At 39.7% G+C, this 23,337-nt stretch overlaps 1 protein-coding gene across 4 annotated transcripts in view; it reads right to left on the minus strand.

Moving 5' to 3' along the window:
- Positions 1-23,337, minus strand: part of pex14 (peroxisomal biogenesis factor 14) — a 254,740-nt gene that overhangs the window by 67,882 nt on the left and 163,521 nt on the right. For all 4 annotated transcript variants that reach the window (XM_087980263.1, XM_087980262.1, XM_043676241.2 and 1 more), the window contains exon 6: positions 878-980. In XM_087980263.1, coding sequence (XP_087836389.1) covers positions 878-980 — 103 coding nt within the window. The remainder of the gene's footprint in view (positions 1-877; positions 981-23,337) is intronic.

The raw sequence follows: 23,337 nt of genomic DNA on the forward strand, positions 1-23,337 counted from the left end.
TATATGTAAAGAAGGAAACACAAGCCAAACTTACTTAGCAAGGCATAATCAGTATGGCTGTGTAGGGAGAAAGGTTCCTGACTTGTGCAGCATAATTACTTTAAAAAGCCCAAAATAAATCGCTTACATCACTGCAGCAATTTTCAAATATTTCCCCTACTCACATTTCAGTCAAGATGATTAAATTTCTCTCATGCTAAGGTTACTCTCAGCAAAGGGCTACATAAGTCATGCAAGTAACTGGAAAAATTCAAGAAATCTTTTTTTGGCTCAACGCTAAGTATAAACAAAGAAATGGTCAGTGTAAGTGCAACTTGCTTTGTTTTTCTGGCTCGTTAACCCAACCTCGAAAGCTAATCGACAATAACAATTTCACAAACCCAACTGTTCCAGATGCTACGCCTATTCACACTGTCTGAATTGACACATTTAATTTTGTGAACATTTTTATTCATCCTAGCAATTTCATAATGCGATATCAAGGGCAGTTCCAGTTACACAATGACTCCATAGAGTTCTCAAAATTAAAGGTCAAACCTGGGAAAAAAAACGTTAATTGGGAAAGAAAGTATTCTTGCAGATGAGAATCATAAACCTTAGATATGCATCATAATTCAGTTACTTCAAGTTCTGAGCATGCACATCACAGCAGAGAGGCACAATTCAGGTTGTTGAATCTCATCAAGGTGTTAGGGGTCAAAAGCTTTTCACTCAAAGATTACAAACTACTGACAGTAAACAGAGTTTCACAAGAACAAGAAGCTAAAGGCTTCAACTTTTAAATTTGAAAGGTTGCATATCAGAAAACTGAATTTCACTTACAAAATTAAAAAAAGGTGGAAATTTAACAGAGAATTGTTATAACATTAGTCTTCACCTGTCTGTGTTATGGTCCCACTCAGCTCAGTAACACCAGACTCAATCCTCTGAAGATGCTTCTTATCTTCTTTGCTGGCCACTAGAAGAGGCAGAATGTATCTCTGGAAGAACAACAATATTGAAAAGGATGAACAAAGGAAAGTCACTTCCTTCAACATTGGCACACTATGGTTGTGTATGCACCACTTACAAGACACACTGCAGTAACTCATTGAGGCTCTTTTGATATCACCTTCCAAACTCATGGCCTACATTAGTTAAAACTGGACAAAAGCAGCAGATTCATGGAAACAACATCACCACCTGTACAATTCCCTCCAAGACACAACTCCTGATGTAGATACAGTCAGTGTGCTCCAGAAATTTGGCCTAGTGACAATGAAGGAATCAAATATAGTTCCAAGTCAGCATCACTAGGCCAATACTCTGGAGCACTCGAACTGCACACTGGCTGTATCTAAATTTCATGGGCAGCACAGATTCATGAAGGCAGCTCACCACCACTTTCTCAAGGGAAATTGAAGCTGAAAATAAATACTAGCCTTGCCAAGGACTCCCACATCCTATGAACAAGTTAAAACCAAAGGATTAAAATATCTCATTTAGCTAATTTAGTAAATTCTCTCACTCATGTATCTCATGTCTTCTCATTATTATATTCCCTTCCAATCAGCGCACAATGAGTAATCAAACAGACTATAAGAAAGGTTTCTATCACAGTGCAGTGCTGCCTCTTGCAGGATTTCATGGCCGGGAACGTCATACCTTCCCATTTTATTTCACATCGAATTAGCCCATCATCACAACTATTTACTTACTTCCATTGCTAAAGCAGAGGTAGTTGCAGGACCACAGAAAGAGCCAGGGGCAGTGGGATTTGGATTGCAGGCACACCGGAGCTCCTGCAATGCTGTACATCTCTATAGTGTCAAGTTAGAACCTACAGTAAGGATGATTACTTTCAAAGCGCTCCACACGGCACATGCCTTCAACCACCTGTAAAATATCCCTTTCTATAATAAAAACAGCAAATGTTGGAGAATCTCACCACGTCCTGCAGCATCCATAGAGAGGAGAAAATGAGGACTGCAGATGCTGGAGATCAGAATTGAGAGTGTGTTGCTGGGAAAGCACAGCAGGTCAGGCAGCATCCAAGGAGCAAGAGAATCAATGTTTCAGGCATAAGCCCTTCATCAGTGAGGCTTAGGGGACTGAGAGATAAATGGGAGGAGGTGGGGCTGGGGGGGAAGATAGCTGTGAATGTGATAGGCAGATGAAGGTGGGGGCGAAAGTGATAGGTCGGAGAGAAGGGTGGAACAGATAGGTGGGGAATGAAGATGGCCAGGTAGGACTGTCAAGAGTTGGAAGGTTGGTACAGGGATAAGGTATGGGGGGGAAGGAATGGGGAAACTGATGAAATCCACATTGATCCCGTGTGGTTGGAGGATCCCAAGGCGGAAGATGAGGAGTTCTTCCTCCAGGCATCGGGTAGTTCAGGTTTGGTGATGGAGGCGGCCCAGGACCTGCATATCTCTGGAGGAGTGGGAGGGGGAGTTAAAGTGTTAAGTCACAGGTGGTGAGGTTGGTCAGTGCGGGTATACCAGAGATGTTCTCTGAAACAATCCACAAGTTGGTGTCTCGTCTCCCCAATGGAGAGGAGACCACATCGAGTGCAACGGATGGAGTAGATGATGTAGCAAATTCAACAAGCTCACCACTCTCTGCGTGAAGAAAATTCTCCTGTTCAGACCTAAATGGTTTACCCCATTTCCTTAAACTGTGACTCTTGGTTCTGGACACCCCTGCCATCGGGAACATTCTTCCTGCATCTATCACGTCTAGTCCTGTTAGAAATATACAGGTTTCTATGAGATTGCTCCTCATTCATCTGAACTCTAGTGAATGTAATGCTCACTGATTCAATCTCTCTTCATACTTTAGTCCCACCATCTCAAGGATCAATCTGGTAAATCTTCACTAGACTCCCTCCATTGCAAGAACATCTTTCTTCAGATAAGTAAACCAAAACTGCACACAATATTTCAGATGTGGTCTAACCAAGGCCTATATAATCGCAGCAAGATAACCCTGTTCCTGTACTTGAATCTTCTCGCTATAAAGGCCAACATAACATTTGCCTTCTTTACTATTTGTTTCACCACCATGCTTATCTTCATTGACTGGTGTACAAGGGCACATATAAAATCCTGAGGGAAATTCAGAGGGGAGAGGGGATCCTTATGGGAGAAAGAGCTTAAAAATAAAGAATCTCCGATTTAAGCTGAAATTGAGAAGAAACATTTTATCTCAGAAAGGCCAAGTGCCTGTGAAAATTATTTCTCTAGAGAGCAGTGGAGGCTTGATCATTGAACATTTTTAAGGACAGGTTAGATAGATTCTTCACGAACAAGGGATTCAAAGGATATTGAAGATAGGCAGAAACGTGGAGTTTAGGCCACAACCAGATGATTTTATCAAAGGATGGCATAGACCAGAGAGGTCAAATGGCTTACTCTTGCTCCTAATTTATATAAATCTATTTTAAAATCACATGCACAGTTTTGTTACAATTCCTATGAGAGGTCAGGAAGCACTTCTTTCCTGAGTGAGAGTTTGACGTATTAATCCCAACTCCAGAGACCCAAGTATGTAATCTAGGCCAACATTTCAGGGCATAAGCAAGGAAGTGTGGTACCTTTGGCTGTGCCATCTTTCGGATGGGATTTTGAACCCTTTCTGCACTGTCAAGTGAAGTTAAAAGATCTGAGCCTCTCCTGGGGTTTCCATGACAGTGTTCATCGCTGAACCAACATCACCAAAACACATTAACTGCTCATTTTAAAAGAATCTAGAATTTATTTACTCATTGCTGGACATGGGACTTGATCTTTGGAAATTACTACCTTTCTAAACATGACTATATTATAAAAATTCCTTAATGTAGAGCACATTGAGCTCAGTGTGGAAGCAAGCCATTTGACCCTCCAAACAGCATGCCATTCAGACCCACCCCATTACCCTGTCCTTGTAACCCTACATTTCTCATAACTTATCCACCTAGCCAGCGTATCCCTGAACGCTATGGGCAATTTAGCATGTCCAATCCACCAAACCTGCACATCTTTGGAATGTGGGAAGAAACCCACAAAGACACGACAGCACGGTGGCTCAGTGGTTAGCACTGCTGCCTCACAGCGCCAGAGATCCGGGTTCAATTCCCACCTCAGGCAACTGTCTATGTGGAGTTTGCACATTCTCCCTGTGTCTGCGTGGGTTTCCTCCGGGTGCTCCGGTTTCCTCCCACAGTCCAAACTCGTGCAGGTTAGGTGAATTGGCCATGCTAAATTGCCCGTAGTGTTAGGTGAAGGGGAATGGGTCTGGGTGCGTTGCTCTTCGGAGGGTCGGTGTGGACTTGTTGGGCCGAAGGGCCTGTTTCCACACTGTAAGTAATCTATACACCGGGAGAATGTACAAACCCCACACACAGTCACGCGAGGGTGGAATTGAATCTGGGTCTCTGGCACTGTGAGGCAGCAGTGCTAACTAATGATCCACTGTACCATCCTGAGACTGTGAAATTCAAGATATTTCTCTTATTGCTGTGCATATTTCGCATATTCAAAGTTAAAAATCACCCAACACCAGGTTATAGTCCAATAGGTTTACGTGGAAGCACTAGCTTTCAGAGCACTGCTCCTTCATCAGGTGGTTGTGGAGTATAAGATCGTAGGACACAGAATTTATAGCAAAGGTTTACAGTGTGATGCAACTGAAATTAGATATTGAAAAATAGCGGGATTGTTTGTTAAGTCTCTCATCTTTTAGAATGACTATACTGGTTTCAGTTCTTTCATATGTAAATCATAGAACGTTTTTTTAAACTTACATTTTCAAGTGAACTTTAACAATAGGTGCCATGTTGGCCCAGATAATGCATTGAAGGTGAGAGATGTTCTGTGTTAGGCTGCTGTACCCCAATGTTCAGACTGATTCAATTTCTAAAAAAGGGATTTACAAAATCTTACATGGATCCATGCAGGTTCTGAGCAAAATAAAATGCAATTCTGCAAGTACAAATTCACCCCACAAATTTGTGTGTGTATATGAGTGTGTGTGTGTGTATATGAGTGTGTGTGTGTGTATATGAGTGTCTGTGAGAGGATATGTGTATGGGTCTGATAGGAGTGTGCGCATGTGTCGGAGCATGGGTGAGTGAATGAGTGCATGCAATGGGGTCACCTGTAGTGTGACATGAACCCAAGGTCCCAATTAAGGCCATCGCCATGGATACCAAATTTGGCTATCAGCCTCTGCTCGGCCACTTATATTCAAATTCTTGCAGTGCAAATTGACTAATATTCAAATACTGGAACTAACTTTGCTGAGCTCAACAGCGTTTCCTCCCAGAAATTAGGTGGTACGTAAATTCATTAACATTGAATCGGATTAAATAACTAATCTTTAGGCAAGTTTTCTTTTTAAGTAGGATTAGGTATACTACTCAAATTTCTTGAACTACTTTGTGAAAAAAAATTTCCTGCAATTCCCCACCCGCTCCATTCAACTGACTGGTGTAAAAACAATGCTTGAATAATAACATTAAAAAAAGATATTTTGTGATAAATTCAAAATAAAATCATCTTATATGTTTTATTGTTTTCATTGTGTTGTGGATCAAACTTCCTCAAAACATTTCAAGGAAATAGCCTTGACCCTAACCTTGACCTTATTTCAAGACGAGTGTAAAGTGCTACACGTGATTCCATTTGCCAAATTACTCAGCTTTAAGCAAAACACACTTTATTTTTACAAACAAAAACAAAGGCATAATTCCAACTCTATCAAAACACTTAAGAAAATAATATATTATCTAACTCCTACCTATTTACTGTTCCCATGTAGCAGCATCCCATAAACACCTTTGGCAAAGCTAAATTCAGCAAAACAGATTTCCCTCACTCCCTATCTTCTCCAGTCCAGGAGAAGGAACACCGACAGAATGAATCCAGCAGCAGAGATAGAACTGAAGCTTCTTATAGCAGCCGGGAGAGAGCTGTATCTAGCTGCTTCAACTCCAAAAATCCTAACTTCAACAACTGAAAGCAAAGCTAAAGCCCTGGATCTGTTTGAGCCTGAGTCCACCTACTCATGCTTCTTTTGTTTACTTTAAAAAAACACCCAAAGCTATTTACTTTGCTTTCCATGGAACAGACAGCTCAGCGCCAGGTCTACAACACCGCATTTCAAGAGAACCGGGACAGAGAAATCCCTCCTAAAGGCCCATATTTTCACATTTGATTTCACTTGAAGATCTTGGCTTCTTTTAAAGAGCCAGCTCATTCTTAATATCTTCCTGCAAAGTGAGGTAGTCCCACAACGCACATATATTGAATGTAATCATTTGAAGTTATGGGACAATTATCAGATTAAATAAGCAGAATTTTATTCTAAAAATGTAACAGCCTGCGCATGCATGACAGCAAGGAGAGTGTAAGTAATCTCGGAGTAATGGATCACACAGTTAGGTCAGAGAGGAGGAGGAATTTCTTCTCTGACACAGTAGTGAACATGTAGTGTTTGTTTTAAATTGCAGATGGCAGCAGAGGCTGGGTCATTGGTACATTCAAGGAGATAGACAGACTTTTAGATATTTTTAATCAGTTTATTCAGAGATGTTATTACACACCTCTGGAGAAGGTGGGATTTGAACCAGGCCTCCTGTCTCAAAGGTAAGGACACTACCATGAAATCCAGACCCTTTTTAAACAGATTTTTAATCAGCAAGGGAATCAATGATTATGGAGATAAGGCAGGAATTTGAAGTTAAGGAATATCAGATCACACAATGATCTGATTGAATGGCAGAGCAGACTCAATGGGCTGAATGGCCTATTTCAGCACCTCCATCTTATGGGTGAGACATTGAGGATAAAAAAAACAGAGGTGGCGAGAGAATTTCAAACATGAGAGTGTGCTGTTTACACATCTGTCCTCTCTAATATTCATCCCTGCCTTAGTAAAACAAATTATCTGGTCACTGCACTCCCAAAATTGCTTTAGTCTTTGATACCAAAACAAGCTATTAATGGAGAACGAAATTGCATATTTGCATTTAGCAGCACTTCAGTTAATGTGTTCCTGAAAATGATTTTGATGCATAATGAAGAAGCTAAGAAACAAACTTCTTCCTGTTCTGCTAATACCTGTGTTGTCAAACCTTAAAGTCCCACCACAGTTTCCCAAATTCAAGGACACCTTTCCCTTGATGCTTTGAAAACCAAAAACTCAACCCCAAAGCTACAGTTAAATACCTTAAACATGGCCCAAGCACTCACTCACTGCAGTTTTTAAAATTACAAAAATAAAAACTATACAATACAAATAGAGGATACATAACAATAATGTGAACAGATTTCCAGTTTGTATAGAAGAACAAAAAGTCAATGAACTGGATTCTCAAAACATCAGAAATCTCAGAATGACCAATGCAAATAGAATTTGACACATTCAATCACTCGAGACCAAGTGATAAAATATCTGCAGCTATAAATCAGAATCATTTCTCAATCAGTAAAAATACTGGACACCAGCAACCCGTATTTAGAACGTCTTTCTTCTAGGGCAAATCTGTCGGACTCATACAAGTAAGCAGCGCTAAACACAAGTTCATCTCAATCTGCAAAATACCTTAGGATAAATGTGCAGGGTGTTTGCTGAGCACTGCCCTTTAATGTGCAGGTCAGATTAAATACAGCTCCAAAAATCTAAACACCATACATGATCCAGACCACTTACACATGATTTCATGTCAGAAGTCACACAACACCAGATGAACCTGATGAAGGAGCACTGCTCCAAAAACTGGTGACTTCAAACCTGTTGGACTATAATCTGGTATCATGTGACTTCTGACTCTGTCCACCCCAGTCCAACACCGTTATCTCCACACATTAAATCATAGGAGATCAGCCTTTTCACAAAGTAAGAATTAGCACCAAAGTCAAATATCTAAATAAATTACTTTGTGCAAAGTCCTTAACAATTCTGTAATTGTCTGAAAAATGGTATTTCAAGAGATTAATCAGAAATATTAATAAACAGGAAATCTTACAATTTGTCCACAGCAAATCAACATACTCATTAGCAATTCAATGAGAAAAGACAGTTGGTAACTTAAGGTTCACATTCACACCACCAGTAAATTTCCATTTCTCTCACATTTCTGTGGTTAAATGACTAATGTTTGTTATCCACTGCAGCTTTTGTTGAGAAAATTAAAACCATTTTTAAAACTTCTTCAAAGGGTGTTCCTTCATACACCCTACAAGTCAAATAGACACAACCTAACTTTGACTTTCCCACAGGCATTCCTTTAGCCTTGCAATTTGTTTGTCCTCATTATATCCTTCCACTTCATGTGAAGCTCTCACTTCTCACCATGTTAGAATTTTATACCAACAAATCCCAATTAAACCAGATCACGATCAGCTGATTTGCTAAATCTTCTTTCCTGTCTTCAACTTTGGTGTTGCCCTGTGCTTTTGCTTTATGACTTGTTTCTACTTTTTTATTAATAATTCCTTTCAAGGGATTTGATAATTTCACCCAATAAGCTTTATTTATCAAACATTTGATGAATAAAGGGTCTTAGCACATTAGTTAATTTTTACATCAGTCTTTTCTATCCTGGTCTTGGGTTTTAATCCAGCACAACTGATAGTAGGTTGCATCTGCTCTATGTAAAATATTAATTAAGGACTATACTGAGTATAAGTATAAAAACATTGCCAATTATAATTCAGCTCAAATTGCCAGTCTCTGAAAAAGATGGATCAAAAACACATTGTTGTAGTAGGGAATCCATTCTGGTTGGGACAATGCACACTGCAGGGGTAATGTTGAGGGAGCATTAACATTGCATGAACTGGGGGGGGGGGAAAGAGAGAAACAATCCCTAACTAATCACAGTGATTAATGATTAGAAGAAACCCAATAATCTGCTCGTTTGATCTGTTTCCTCATTCAATCATGGCTTCAGTTTAGGAAACTTTTCATTGGGAAATGGAGAGATAACGTATGAAACTGTTGTTTACACAATTACTCAAGATACAAGGAACTTGAAAGGCAGGAAAGGTCATTAGACCCCTATCTATTGCTTTTTTGCTTAAATCAATTACACCTCTCTCTTTCTGATTTTAGTTGCCAGCCCCTTCTCTGTTCAGAAGTGCATCAAATTATGCTGCCAGTCTCAATTTTATGCCCTCACAATCTTATGGATGGAGAACAAGAAGTACAATGATCTTTGCCATGTATCTAACTCCCATTCTACACCTGATCAATTATCTGCAGGAATTTATTGTCATTAGAGGGAACAGGCCAGTTCAATGTGGAAAGGAAAGCTAGAATATGTATACCTTATCAACATTTTCCAACTTCAAAGTTTGGGAGAAGTTTGTAGCTCGGGTGCTCGTTGTTGTAGTTCTGTTCGCTGAGCTGGGAATTTGTGTTGCAGACGTTTCATCTCCTGTCTAGGTGACATCCTCAGTGCTTGGGAGCCTACTGTGAAGCCCTTCTGTGATGTTTCCTCCGGCATTTATAGTGATTTGTATCTGCCGCTTCCGGTTGTCAGTTCCAGCAGTCCGTTGCAGTGGCCGGTATATTGGGTCCAGGTCGATGTGCTTATTGATTGAATCTGTGGATGAGTGCCATGCCTCTAGGAATTTCCTGGCTATTCTCTGTTTGGCTTGTCCTATAATAGTAGTGTTGTCCCAGTCGAATTCATGTTGCTTATCATCTGCGTGTGCGGCTACTAAGGATAGCTGGTTATGTAGTTTCATGGCTAGTTGGTGTTCATGGATGCGGACCGTTGGCTGTCTTCCTGTTTGTCCTATGTAGTGCAGTCCTTGCATGGGACTTTGTACACTACATTGGTTTTTGCTCATGCTGGGTATCAGGTCCTTCCTCCTGGTGAGTTGTCTAAGAGTGGCTGTTGGTTTGTGTGCTGTTATGAGTCCTAGTGGTCGCAGTAGTCTGGCTGTCAGTTCAGAAATGTTTTTGATGTATGGTAGTGTGGCTAGTCCTTTGGGTTGTGGCATGTCCTCATTCCGTTGTCTTTCCCTTAGGCATCTGTTGATGAAATTGCGGGGGTATCAGTTTTTGGCGAATACCCTGTATAGGTGTTCCTCTTCCTCTTTTTGCAGTTCTGGTGTACTGCAGTGTGTTGTGGCCCTTTTGAACAGTGTCTTTATGCAACTTCTTTTGTGTGTGTTGTGGTGGTTGCTTTCGTAGTTTAGGACTCGGTCTGTGTGTGTGGCTTTCCTGTATACCTTTGTGGTGAATTCTCAGTTCAGTGTTCTCTGTACCATCACGTCTAGGAATGGGAGTTGGTTGTCCTTTTCTTCCTCTTTAGTGAATCGGATTCCTGCGAGTGTGGCGTTGATGATCCGGTGTGTGTTCTCTATTTCTGTGTTTTTAATGATTACAAAGGTGTCATCCACATATCTGACCCAGAGTTTGGGTTGAATTTGCGGTAAGACTGTTTGTTCTAACCTTTGCACTCGCAGGAATTCGATTCACTAGAGAGGAAGAAAATGACAACGAACTCCCATTCCTAGACGTGATGGTACAGAGAACACCGAATGGAGAATTCACCACAAAGGTACACAGGACAGCCACACACACAGACCAAGTCCTAAACTACGAAGGCAACCACCACAACACACACAAAAGAAGTTATATCAAGACACTGTTCAAAAGGGCCACAACACACTGCAGTACACCAGAACTGCAAAAAGAGGAAGAAGAACACCTATACAGTGTATTCGCCCAAAACGGATACCCCCGCAATTTCATCAACAGATGCCTAAGGGAAAGACAACGGAATGAGGACATGCCACAACCCAAAGGACTAGCCATGCTACCATACATCAAAAACATTTCTGAACTGACAACCAGACTACTGCGACCACTAGGACTCATAACAGGACACAAACCAACAGCCACTCTCAGACAACAACTCACCAGAACGAAGGACTCGATACCCAGCATGAGCAAAACCAATGTAGTGTACAAAATCCCATGCAAGGACTGCACAAAACACTACATAGGACAAACAGGAAGACAGCCAACGGTCCGCATCCATGAACACCAACTAGCCACGAAACGACATGACCAGCTATCCTTAGTAGCCGCACACGCAGATGACAAGCAACATGAGTTCGACTGGGACAACACTACTATTATAGGACAAGCCAAACAGAGAATAGCCAGGGAATTCCTAGAGGCATGGCACTCATCCACAGATTCAATCAATCAATAAGCACATCGACCTGGACCCAATATACCGGCCACTGCAGCGGACAGCTGGAACTGACAACCGGAAGCGGCAGATACAAATTACTATAAATGCCGGAAGAAAGGTCACAGAAGCGCTTCACAGTAGGCTCCCAGGAGGATGTCACCTAGACAGGGGACGAAACGTCTGCAACACAAATTCCCAGCTCGGCAAACAGAACCACAACATTTTCCAACTTGCTGAGAGAGCAGGGAGGAAACAGGTGCATTACAAAGGTACATCAATTAGCTGGATAGACTGGGTGCCACTGAATGAGGAGGACAAGGAAGAAGATTTTGAGGAAACTAAAGAGCAGTAAGCAGAATATGATACCTGACTGAACACCAGAGCAATGGCGAATCATGCTAAAAAGCACAGCTGAGGGCCAGGTGGTTCATATAATTAGAACTTGTTCAGTAAACCATTCTTGTTTTGCACCAATACTCTTAACAGCTTAAGAACAGCATTTCACTAGAAACCAAATGTCTGCTAATTCTCACCCATCTCTCAGTATTTTTAAAAAGATATAGCTGATAATATTTTAGGTCTTTCACATGTGAGTTGTGTATAAAGTGCCAATAGCTGGCACAATTCAAGCAGGGAAAAACAGGTCAGCCCCAAAGGACCAAGGGAACCTTGTCTTTTTGGAAATTCTAAAGGACTGAATGTAGTTAGTGCCACTGACTGAGTGAAAGGTCATTAGGGTCAAATGTATGGGTTGTGGAGATGTTACACTGAGCAACAAGGGAGGCTGGTGGTTGAGGTTTTCACTATCCACATATTCTAAACTGGGATGTTTCATGATGGCACTGGGTGCATCAGAAACATAATTCAAATGTAACTGCACACGTGAAAAAGTGTAAAGTTGCAGGTAACGTGGCTTCTATTTTTACTTGGCTTGAAATCTAGCCCACCAGATCAAATGAAGCAGATCATCTCCTGAGTGGAAGCATTTGCAACAAACTATTACGGGTGAATTTTAATATAATTAATCACTTTCTATTCTTTATTTCTATGGAGAAACTTTCAGAATGTATTTTCTTGTTGTTATGCAGTGTAAAGCTGATTATAGTCTAAACTGATATTAACCATTTTGAACTTGGGTTAAGTAACTCATCACATAACTTAATCAAACGAGACTATTGCAATGAAGCAGCTAGTCAGAGCCAAGAGCATATTAAAATATTTTTAAATGTTTATGTGAAATTATTAGAGATTCGAAACCATTAGTTTTTGTGACAACTCCTTCACAGTTCTTCCTCTCGAATTGACAATACCTAGACACGAGTAGCTGTCGATATTTCCCAGCCAGGAACTGGCAGACATTTCATGGAATTAGAGGTTTCAAAACAACAATAAAAACAACTCCCATTCAAACAATACTCTCATGAAACAAAATGTTGCAAGGTACATCACAGGATCATCATGCCACGAAATGTGATACTAGTTCATATACAGAGATATCAGGGTAGATAGCCAAACGCTTGGTGAAAGCAGTGAGTTTTAAGGAACATCTTAAAGTAGGAGAGAGAACTTCAGGTATTTGGCAACTGAAGTTGTGCCCACCAGCAGCAGAACAATTTTTTTATTCATCTAGGGCATGTGGGCATCATTGGGACATTTGTTGCTCATTTCTAACTGCCCTGAAGGAGGTATTGAGCTGTCTTTTTGAACCACTGCCATCCATGATACTTAGCTGCACCCAGAATGCTGTTAGGGAAAGAGTTCCAAGATTTTGACCAGAGAAATTGAAAGAATGGCACTTAATTTCCATGTCAGGATGATACATAGCTCGGAGGGCAGCTTCCAGGATTCTGCTGCCCTTCTCCTTCTAGAGGGCAGTGGCTTGGAAGGTGCTATTTAAGAAGTCTTGGTCTGTAGCCATGATTTGGAGATGCCAGTGTTGGACTGGGGTGTACAAAGTTAAAAATCACACAACACCAGGTTATAGTCCAACAGGTTTAATTGGAAGCACACTAGCTTTCGGAGTGACGCTCCTTCATCAGGTGATAGTGGAGGGCTCAATCCTAACACACAGAATTTGTAGCAAAAATTTACAGTGTGACGTAACTGAAATTATACATTGAAAAGTTGATTGTCTGTTAAGCCTTTCATCTGTTAGAATACAGTGATAGTTTCATTTCTTTCATGTGTAAATCACAAAATCTTTTTTTTTAAAAAGTTGCATTCTCAGGTTAGCTGTTAACAATGGTGATAGCTAGACAATATGTTGAAGGTGTTAGCCCCTGTGTTCTCTGTCTATGCCATGATGTTTAGATTGATTCTAATCTAAAAAGTGAGATAACGGAGTTTTACATAAATTCATGCAGTTTTTGAGCTCAGAGTTTTACATGAATGGATGCAGTTTTTGAGCAAAGTACAATGTAACCCTGAAAGTACAAATTCACCCCACAAAATATATGTGTGCATGTGGGTGTGGGTGTGTGTGTGTGTGTGTGTATGCGCACGTGTGCGCGTGTGTGTGTGTGTATGCGCACGTGTGCGCGTGTGTGTCTGGTTCGGGAGTTGTGAGTGCAAGAAAATGTGTGTGTGTGTGTGTCTGTGTGTGGAGTGAGTGTAGTGGTCAGTTGCTGCAGTGTTGCACACTACTGCTACTAAGCATCTGTGATGGAGGGAATGAACATATGTGTATGTGATGCCAATCAAGAGGGCTGCATTGTTCTGGGTGGAATTAAGTTTCTTGAATGTTGTTGGAGCTGCACTTATCCAGGTGAGTGGGAAGTATTCCATCACAGTCCTAGCTTGTGCCTTGTAGATGGTGGACAGACTTTGGGAAATCAAGAGGTAAGTTACTTCAAGCAGATTTTTAGGCTCTTGTAGCCACTGTATATGAATGACTAGGTCAGTTCAGTTTCTGGACAATGGTAACAATTCAGGGTATTCAGTAATAGTAATGTCATTGACTAGCAAGGGGCAATGGTTAAATTCTCTCTTGTTGGAGATGGTTATTGCCTGGCACTTGTATGACAATTGTTACATGCCACTTGTCAGCCCAAGTCTGGATATTGTCCAGATCATGCTCCATTTGGACATGAATTGTTTCTGTATCTGAGTTGTTAAAAATGATGCAGTCATCAGCAGAAATCCTAACTTCTGACCTTATAATAGAGGTAAAGTCATTGATGAAGCAACTGAAGATAGTGATGTGTAAGACACAACCCAGAGGATCTCCTACAGAGATGTCCTAGAGTGAGAAGACAGACTTTAAACAATTATAACCATTCTCCTTTGTGCTAGGCATGATTCAAACCATCTGAGTCTCCCCCTGAATCTTACGGACTCTAGTTTTGCTACAGTTCCTTGATGCCACACTCGGCCAAATGTGGCCATAACGTCAAAGGCTGTCACTCCCACTTCTTCACTGAAATTCAGCTCTTTTGCCCATGCTTGAAGTAAGACTGCAATGAGGTCAGGAGCGGAGTAGTGCTGGCAGAACCCAACCTGAGCATCAGTTAGCAGCATATTGTTGAGCAGTTGCTGTTTGATAGTATTGCTGATGATACCTTCTGTCACAGCACTGATGATTGAGTGTAGACTGAAGGGACAATAATTGGACTTAGCCTGCTTTTTGTACAAGGCATACATGTATGACTTTCCACATTGTTGAGCAGCTGTACTGAAACTGCTTGGTGAGGGGTGCAGCACGTTCTGCAGCATACGACTTCGGCACTATTGTCAGAATATTCTCAGGACCTTTGGAATAGCCAATATCTCCAGCCATTTCTTGAAATCATGGCTGAAGACTGGCATTTGTGATGCTGGAGAACTCTGGAGGAGGCAGACACAGATCAGCTACTTGATACTTCTCTGGCTGAAGATAGTTATGAATGCTTCAGCAGAATCTTCTGCATGATGTGCTAGGCTCCATCATCGAGGATGGGGATATTTGTGGAGCCTCCAGTGACTTATTAAATTGTTCACTATCATTCACGACTGGATGTAGGGAGGACTGCACAGCTTAGGCTGGATCCATTAGTTCTGAAATCCCCTAGCTCTGTCCATCACTTGATGACTATGCTGTTTGATGTGCTAGTCCTTTATTGAAGCTTCAACAGATTGACGTCTTGTTCTTAGCTAAGTCTGGCCCTACAGTAAACCTGGAAGTGATTAAAATTGGAGAAGCTATAAGCCAAAAGACTAGAATTGGATGACAACAGCAAAACTGAATTTAGGAACTGTGTCCCTTTCTGCTCCATTACAAACATTAACTATCATATCCTACTATCATTTCAGTTTTGGATTCTCTTTACAACTCTCAAATGTTGCAGATTAAAGCTTGTGCTTTACAAACTAAAAGCAAAGAATAAATCAAAAGACTGCAAATGCTAAAGATCTGAAACAAAGACTGAAATTACTGAAGAAATGTCACAAGTCTGGCAGTGAGAAACCAGAGTTAATGTTTCAAGTCTCAGTGATCCTACCCCAGACATACAAAAAACAAAAGGAAGACCGGAAACATTCAGACGTTTGGGTAGCAGTTTTACTGACAAAAGATTCTCTTAAACTGAAACATGAACAGGTTTTTCTCAACTGACACTGCCTGATCTGCTGAATATTTCCAGCAAACTTTGGTTTTCCTTCAGATTTCTGGAACCGACAAAAATTTGCTTCCTACCAGTGTATGATACCAGCTAGAGTTAACCTGCCCACATTTATCAGAGAGGACCATGAGAACATCTAGCATTTGACCACTTGGGGGCAATTATACCCTTAGCCTTCATCAAACTGTGGCACAAGATGTAACATTAAACTTGCCGAATAAGACGTTTTGGTGTGAGTAGCTCTGTGAAAGAGAAGGTAAAGAACAAAATCAGATATGTTGCCAGAAGCACAACAAAAATTATTGAAGGGTGCAATGCAGAAACATGGATTCTTAGAATTCTTCCATCCACTTGGAGCCCCACCGATGGGGCGGATACAAGGCAAGGGACTAACTTCAGCCACCTGTGTGACGCTGAGCACATCTATATGCAATGAGCAACTAACTGGTTGTCGTCAGGGCTGTTCATCCCTTTGATGGTCAAGCTGAGGGTTAGCAACTCAGTAACGTCGCCACGACTGCTGGACACTGCTGGGATTGCCCTGGAAAGGGACTCCAGGGATGGATGACACATTGTCGGTCAGGTACGTGGAGTATTTTGGGGGTGGGGAGGTCGCGGGTGCCAGAGCCAGTCAAGCAAGCCACACTGGGGGAGGGAGGAATATGTATGTGAGCGTGTGCGTGCGCACGAGGTGTTGGTCAAGACAGACAATCCCAGGGCGGACACTATCATTTCATAGGCAGTGTGGCTGTGGCGGGGGTAGGGGTGGGTGCCCTTCATAAATCAAAGAGAACCAGATGTCACCCCTTCTGTAAACAATGAAGCAGCCAAGGCTTATGGAGCAGTTTCCTGTGCTGCAGAATGCTTACTGATCACTGCTGAAATGATAGCAATAGCAGGAAGAGGCCTCCAACTTATTAAAGTTGATGCTCTTAATGGCGGAATATGAACTACAGAGTTAAAACTTTCCATTATTATCCACCATATACCTGTTAACCAAAACAAGTCATTTTTACATTATTCAATATTTTTCAGAAATGCACTCAGAAGATGCGCCATCCTGTAATCAAAAAAGTAGCTCAACTGGTGGTCTGGAAGGGAGGGCCTATCTTCTGCTGCTCCTGCTGTTGGTAAAACATTATGGCAGCAAGAACACCATGGGTAATCCACAATGGATAATTCCCTTGTCATTTCATAGTTTCCTTTTCCCACAGTGAGCCCCCAGCAGAGAACTGATAAATTCTAGTTCAGTGTATCATTTAAACTGTATATATTGTGGATAATATTGAACAGCGTAAAAATCACTTATTCTGGTAACAGGAATATAGTGAATGTTGGTAGATAATTCTTTAGTTTTCCACTTTATATTTAGTCAATAAGAACAGCAGCATTATTAAGTAGTTATTCAACACCTTCTGAGCCCACGTGTTTATTGATAAGTGATGTCTCTTGCTGCTTTGTAGTTTATTTTCGTTTCATATTTAACTAGTTAAAAATAAACTGGCATAACACTGCTTTGGAGTGAAAGGAACATGTGGTGCAAACAGAAATGACAAAGCAACATTGTCACACAACAGGTGAACAAAACATAAAAGATTACAATCTAAGGGAAACAAAATGTTATGGGAATTGGTGTCTGGGGCATTGATAAAATAGGCAAACAATCCGATAACTTGTACCAGAGACTATTCCCACCTTGGAGCTGTATTCATTTTGCAGAATTAGAGTGACAGGAAAATGTAGGCTGGCAAAAGATAGAGCACACAGCAGTGTAAGGACACTAAACTGGTAGCTAAAGAGAATGAAGAAGAGATTACGAGCAAAAGACATGCAAATACCTTTAGAATTTTACTGTAAACTTTAGTTGCCATGCCGATGTAACAGAATTATACAAAAAGGGAGGGAGACCAAAAAAAAAAGAAGAAAATATTAGCCAGTTAACTAAACCTTTGTCATTGGGAAAATGTTAAGAATTTATTCTAAAGGATGTAATAATAGAGAATTTTAAAAATATATTTATAATCAAGTAGAGTTATCATTGCCTCATGAAGGGGAAATCATGCCTGACAAATTTATTTGAATTGTTTGAGGAGGTAGCAAGCAGAATAGGTAAAGGGGAATAACTTATTTGGATTTCCAAAAGGTGTTTGATAAGATACTGCACAGCAGCTACAGAACAGTGTTAGGGTAGATAATTAGCATGGACAGAGGATTGGTGAACTAATAGAAGCCAGAATTTGAGATAAGAGATAGTAACTTGTAACTAGTGGAGTGCCACAGGGATCAGTGCAAGGGCCACAATTGTTAATGACATATATGAATGACTTGGATGAGGGAAGTGAATGTAACATCACCTCAAGTTCAAGAATGACACAAAAATAGGTGGTAGAAGTGTTAGAATGACAAAGTGCCTAGAGATAAATAGAGAGAGGTTAAATGACCAGACAAAAACTTGGCAGACAGAACACAATGTGAGAAAATATGATGTTATGCACTTTGCAGGATGAATAGAAGAGCTGAATATTATTTGAATGGAGAAAGACTGTAGAAAGTTGCAGCACTGTGGAATTTGATTTGTGGTTCTTGTGCAAGAAATACAAAATGCTCCAATTCAAGTTCAGCCATTAATTTGAGGGGAATAGAGTTTAAAAATAGAGAAGTCTTTTTAAAATTATACAAGGCACTAATTAGACCACACCTAGAGTATATGAACAGTTTTGTTCCCTTTATCGAGGAAAGATATATTAGCATGGAGGCAGTCCAGAAAAGGTTCATCAGGTTTATCTAAGTAAGGAGAGATTTCCTTATCAGGAGAGTTTGGGCAGGCTAGGCCTCCATTTGTTGGAGTTTAGAAGAATGAGAGGTGACCTTATTGATATATATGAGATTCTTCAGGGACTTGACAGGATAGAAGCTGAGAGGTGAGTGTAGGACAAGACAGCATAATCTCACAGTAAGGGATTGTCCATTTCAGACAGAGATGAGAAGGAAAATCCTATCTCATAGGATAGTGAATCTGTGTTATTCTTTACCACAAAGGGTTGTAGAGACAGTGTTGGCTAACATATTCAAGCCTGAGGTAGGTAGGTTTTTAATCAGTAAGGGAATCAAAGGTTATGGGGAAAAGGCAGGAAAATTGAGTTGAGGATGATTAGATCAGCCACGGTCTCACTGAATGCCAGAGCAGATTCTCTGGGCCAAACAGTTCCTATGTCTTATCATCTAATACTCCCCACCAAATGCAGTAAGCAACAAATAACCTTTGTTGGTTTCAATTGAAAAGCCAGAATTCAAATAACACACAATGGGAGTGATCAAAATTTAATGTTTAACTGCTCTGTTTATTGCACTTTGACATAAAGATATTTTAATTGGATTCAAATATTTTCAGTAATGGAAACATAGAATCTAATAATTTAGGATCACTTTCTTTGTAATAATCATCCATTTAATGATTAAAAATCTGTTATGGTTATTATGGAACTTTTTGTTTAAGTAGGGATGATTTGATCATTGGTCATTTCACAAAATTCTACAACTGTTCCGCTTCAAGTGAAACATATTAAGCTCGCATTAGTGAAAAGGACCAGCAAGTATGAAATGACTACTCTTATAAACTCAGAAATTGGGCTTGTTCTGTCCTGAGGTTAACAAAACGAGCATTACAGTATTGAGTTCAAGCTCAAACCAGTACAATGAGGAAAATGTGACAATGAAAGCGGATGTGTGGTTTCCATGTGCTAATTTATGAATAAAGTGACATCTAAAGAAACAGCTTCAAAACCAATAGCAAAATCCAATTAGCTGCAACTTAATCAAGTGTGCACTTGATCCATTTAATGGTGACTCCAAACATGTGCAAAAGCTAATACCATCATAATTCTACTTGTAGAAAAGCAAGCTCCATGTAAACATTGACTTGGATGTGAAAACATTCTCCCTGCACTTTGACAGATGAATGCTCAGCAAAACAGAAAAAAAATGGTTTACCTCTGTGTATTACAGAACATAAATGATGTCAGTTGGAATGTTTTTGCATCAATACCTATGGTGCAGGCTAGGACAGCTCATCAGGAATTCTGTTCATGATTTTGTAAGCATTAATTCTGAGAATTTGTGGAACATGGGGTACAGAATTCTATGATAGGAACTCCAGGCCCACACTCCAAACATTACAATTGAAGATTTCAGTGGTCAGCTTTTTGGAGCTGTCTCTTGGTTCCTTTATCAATACTGAATAATACAATTCGGTCTTTCCATGGATTACATCTTGTATGGCCCAATGTAACAGTCAATTGTTCTGAACATTCATATATCTTAAAAATGAAAAGCAGAAAGTAATACCAGTGAGATAATAAGAATATTGGTCTATTGTTTTCTTATGAACTCAAGTATCTGATGCCCTGCACTACAACATAAAGTTGAATGCCTCAAAGAGGCTTTAAATGAGCATCAAACTTCTTGACACTGAATACAGTGGGGAGGAAAACAGGTCAGTCCAGCCAGTAGTTGAACATCTTAAAATAATTGTTTTTTTTTGCTTAATCAGCTTTAAAAAAAAAGCCTTGCTGGATAATTGTATCTAATTATACCTAATACAGTTATGAAGGGTATGCTGTCACAAGACTAGGATGTTAATTGCACTGCTTGACTAGAACAAAAATAAAAATTGAAGTGACTACCAAAATGGATAACAAACTACTCTCCAACCAATATATTATCAAAGAGCACAAGCCAATATAATAAATAGAAAAAAGGTTCAACCAATTCCAAGTGAATATTACTTCATATCTGGATTACCTGCAATAATGTGAGTCACTTTGAAATGAAGGTGACACAAAGTCACCAGCAGGTGTCACAGTCAGAGTTTACTGGAGTGGTTCCAAAGATCAATAGAGTATACATTTCATAACCACTAGTACTGCAGGTCTATTATTGCCTACTTGCCAGCTGTTTCTAGATGACTTTGCTATCACAACACTTTAGCATGTTAACACTTGGCTTTGAAGCATGTAGTGGTGCACATCATATGAGGTTTCCAGACACTGATTGCTGGTTCAATCTTTCAAGGTTTCATCTTTCAAGGATGAGTGTCATATTCCTGAAGTCTTTATTTCAGGTCATCTGTGAAATTTTACCTCTGAACCCCTACTATTCTTCCCAAGTTTCTGGATGAAGGTCACATTCCTTATGATTTTCAGTTTATCCCTGAAAGATTTCCTCTCAACACTGATCATGTTTTTTGCAGTTATGAGCTCAATGCATAAAATGGCGATGAGAAGTCATTTGTCTGACATACAGACAACACATAGAGTCTACTGTCACAGAAACAGTATAACAATGACATTGATGCTAATCATGCTGGCAGGCTGATTAGTCTGATTTGGCACTTCATTTTTTTGTGACACTGTATTCGCCTTTTCATGAAACTGTTCCAGCTATCTCAGATGCCTAACAATACCAAGTAGATGACATTCAAAAGGGTCTATCAGGCCTCAAGTACCCATCATATTTTCACTGAAAGAAAAAAATCTCTACAAGCACTACAGTTTTCAAATGTAACAATGAACATGGGGGCTAGTTTGTGCAACAGAATAGAATACTTCTTTCAGTTGTAGAACACGAGTGCTAATCTGAATTTCTAAGATGAATATCTATGCCATTTATCACTATAAGGGAATTAGATGTGAAAGCTATACAGAACAGTCCAAAGGAAAGGAAGGGGAAAGGGCACGAGACTTGAAATCAAGTGAAAACCGTGGTGCAAATGTGATATCAAATGAGGCAAAAGGTATATGAGAGAAGTCATAATGAGGAAAATAAAAGATAAAATTAGAACAAAATTGAAGGAATAAGGACAATGTCTGTTCAGACATTAATGGAAAATGAGCAAAAATGAGACAGAATATCAGAAAGAAAAGAGAGAAGCTTGAGCGAACAGGAAAGAAGACCAGAAGAGTTGCAACAAAGGAGAGGAAATATGGAAAGCAAAAATAAACCATGAAATTACAATAAAAGGTCAATTTAGAAGAAAAGGAAAGAATAAGCAAAAGAAAATAAGGCAGAAAAACACAGACACAGATGTAATGGGACAAAATGACACTCAACATGTTCATTTCTGCCTCTGACTGTTTCAAAGTTCCTAGTTAGTGAGATGGCCAGGCTGAAAATATTAAATTCCAGGCTTCAGATTTCTGAAACGTCTAATTAAAATAACTGACAATCAAATACAATGATTTAATAATGAACATTCCAGTGCATTTTCATGTTGGAATTTGAGACAAAGCTGGAAAAAAAGCCACGCAATAAACTTGACAACCTTAGTGCCAGCATTATACTGAATCTCAGTTTGGTACAAAGATGTAAATAAATAAAAGTCTAATAGGAACCAATAGCAGAAGCACTTCTTGTATAATGCTGTTTTTGATTGGCTGTTATGGTTTTGGGAACATGGGGTTCCAAAATGCATTGATACCTCTTTTCCTTGTCACAATGATTTAGTAAAATACTTTAAATACTGTCTTAATAAAATAAAAATATTGCGGGTGCTAGAGATCTGAAATAAAAACATTAAGTGCTGGAGAAACTCAGCAGGTCCATCATCATCTTGGGAAGAACGAAAGTGTTAACATTTAGAATTCAAAATTAATTGTCTTCAGAACCCCAATTAAATGATGTCCTGATTGGTTTGCCAAATTGTAAGTATCCTAAAATAATTAAACCTCAGGAGGAAAAAGGCATCTGTGGTTTGATCTCGTCAAAAGAACAATCTTTTATCCTTCTCAATGAAAGCCTTTTCCAAAATGCTGTAAAAATTCTCAAACATATTACAAATGGATCATTAAAAAATTGATGGCTTGCACATCTGCATTAATCAACATGATACACATTCCTTAAATCTCAGGCATTTAGTACACAGCTCAATAACTGATGCACTTTATACTGAAATCAGGGTGTCAACTGTCATGAATAAATGAACAAAAAGCTTGATCACTGCACAAGGGAGCTGCAAGAAGTACAGTCATAGAAACCAGTCACCAACTGTTGTCATAGATGTATTTAACTTAGTGTGCTCATATCCAAGTACTTCAAGGAGAGAAAATCTTCAATTAAGCCAACATTCTTTAACAATAAGGTTTTAGTACTTTACAATCAGTCACATTTACACTACAACTGTAGCAACAACCTACATTACAAACATAGTATGATACCAGAGTCAGGATTTAACTCCACTCTAGAGCAAAGAAGAATGAAATTCTCTTGGACGGACCTCCAATCCATTTCCAAGTTAAGTTGAACTCTGACTCCATTTTACACTGATGCTACCACTCTAGTGAAAGTGCAGCCTGAATTCATCATCTCCAACATGACTATCATTCACAACAGAATTGCAACTTCTGCCCCAGTTCTATACAGCTCAAAATGTTCTGTAGATATAACTCACCATTTAGCAAGATGAAATATATAATTACAATCCTAAAGTCTGTTTATTTACAGTTCAACTGGACATCATATAAAACGTCCTTTATGCTGAACAGAAATTTGAGAACGAACAAGAGCATT

Source organism: Chiloscyllium plagiosum, unplaced genomic scaffold, assembly GCF_037043375.1.
Source record: "Chiloscyllium plagiosum isolate Xiang-an unplaced genomic scaffold, Cpla_swu_hap1 HiC_scaffold_37, whole genome shotgun sequence".
Classification (NCBI taxonomy): Eukaryota; Metazoa; Chordata; class Chondrichthyes; order Orectolobiformes; family Hemiscylliidae; genus Chiloscyllium; species Chiloscyllium plagiosum.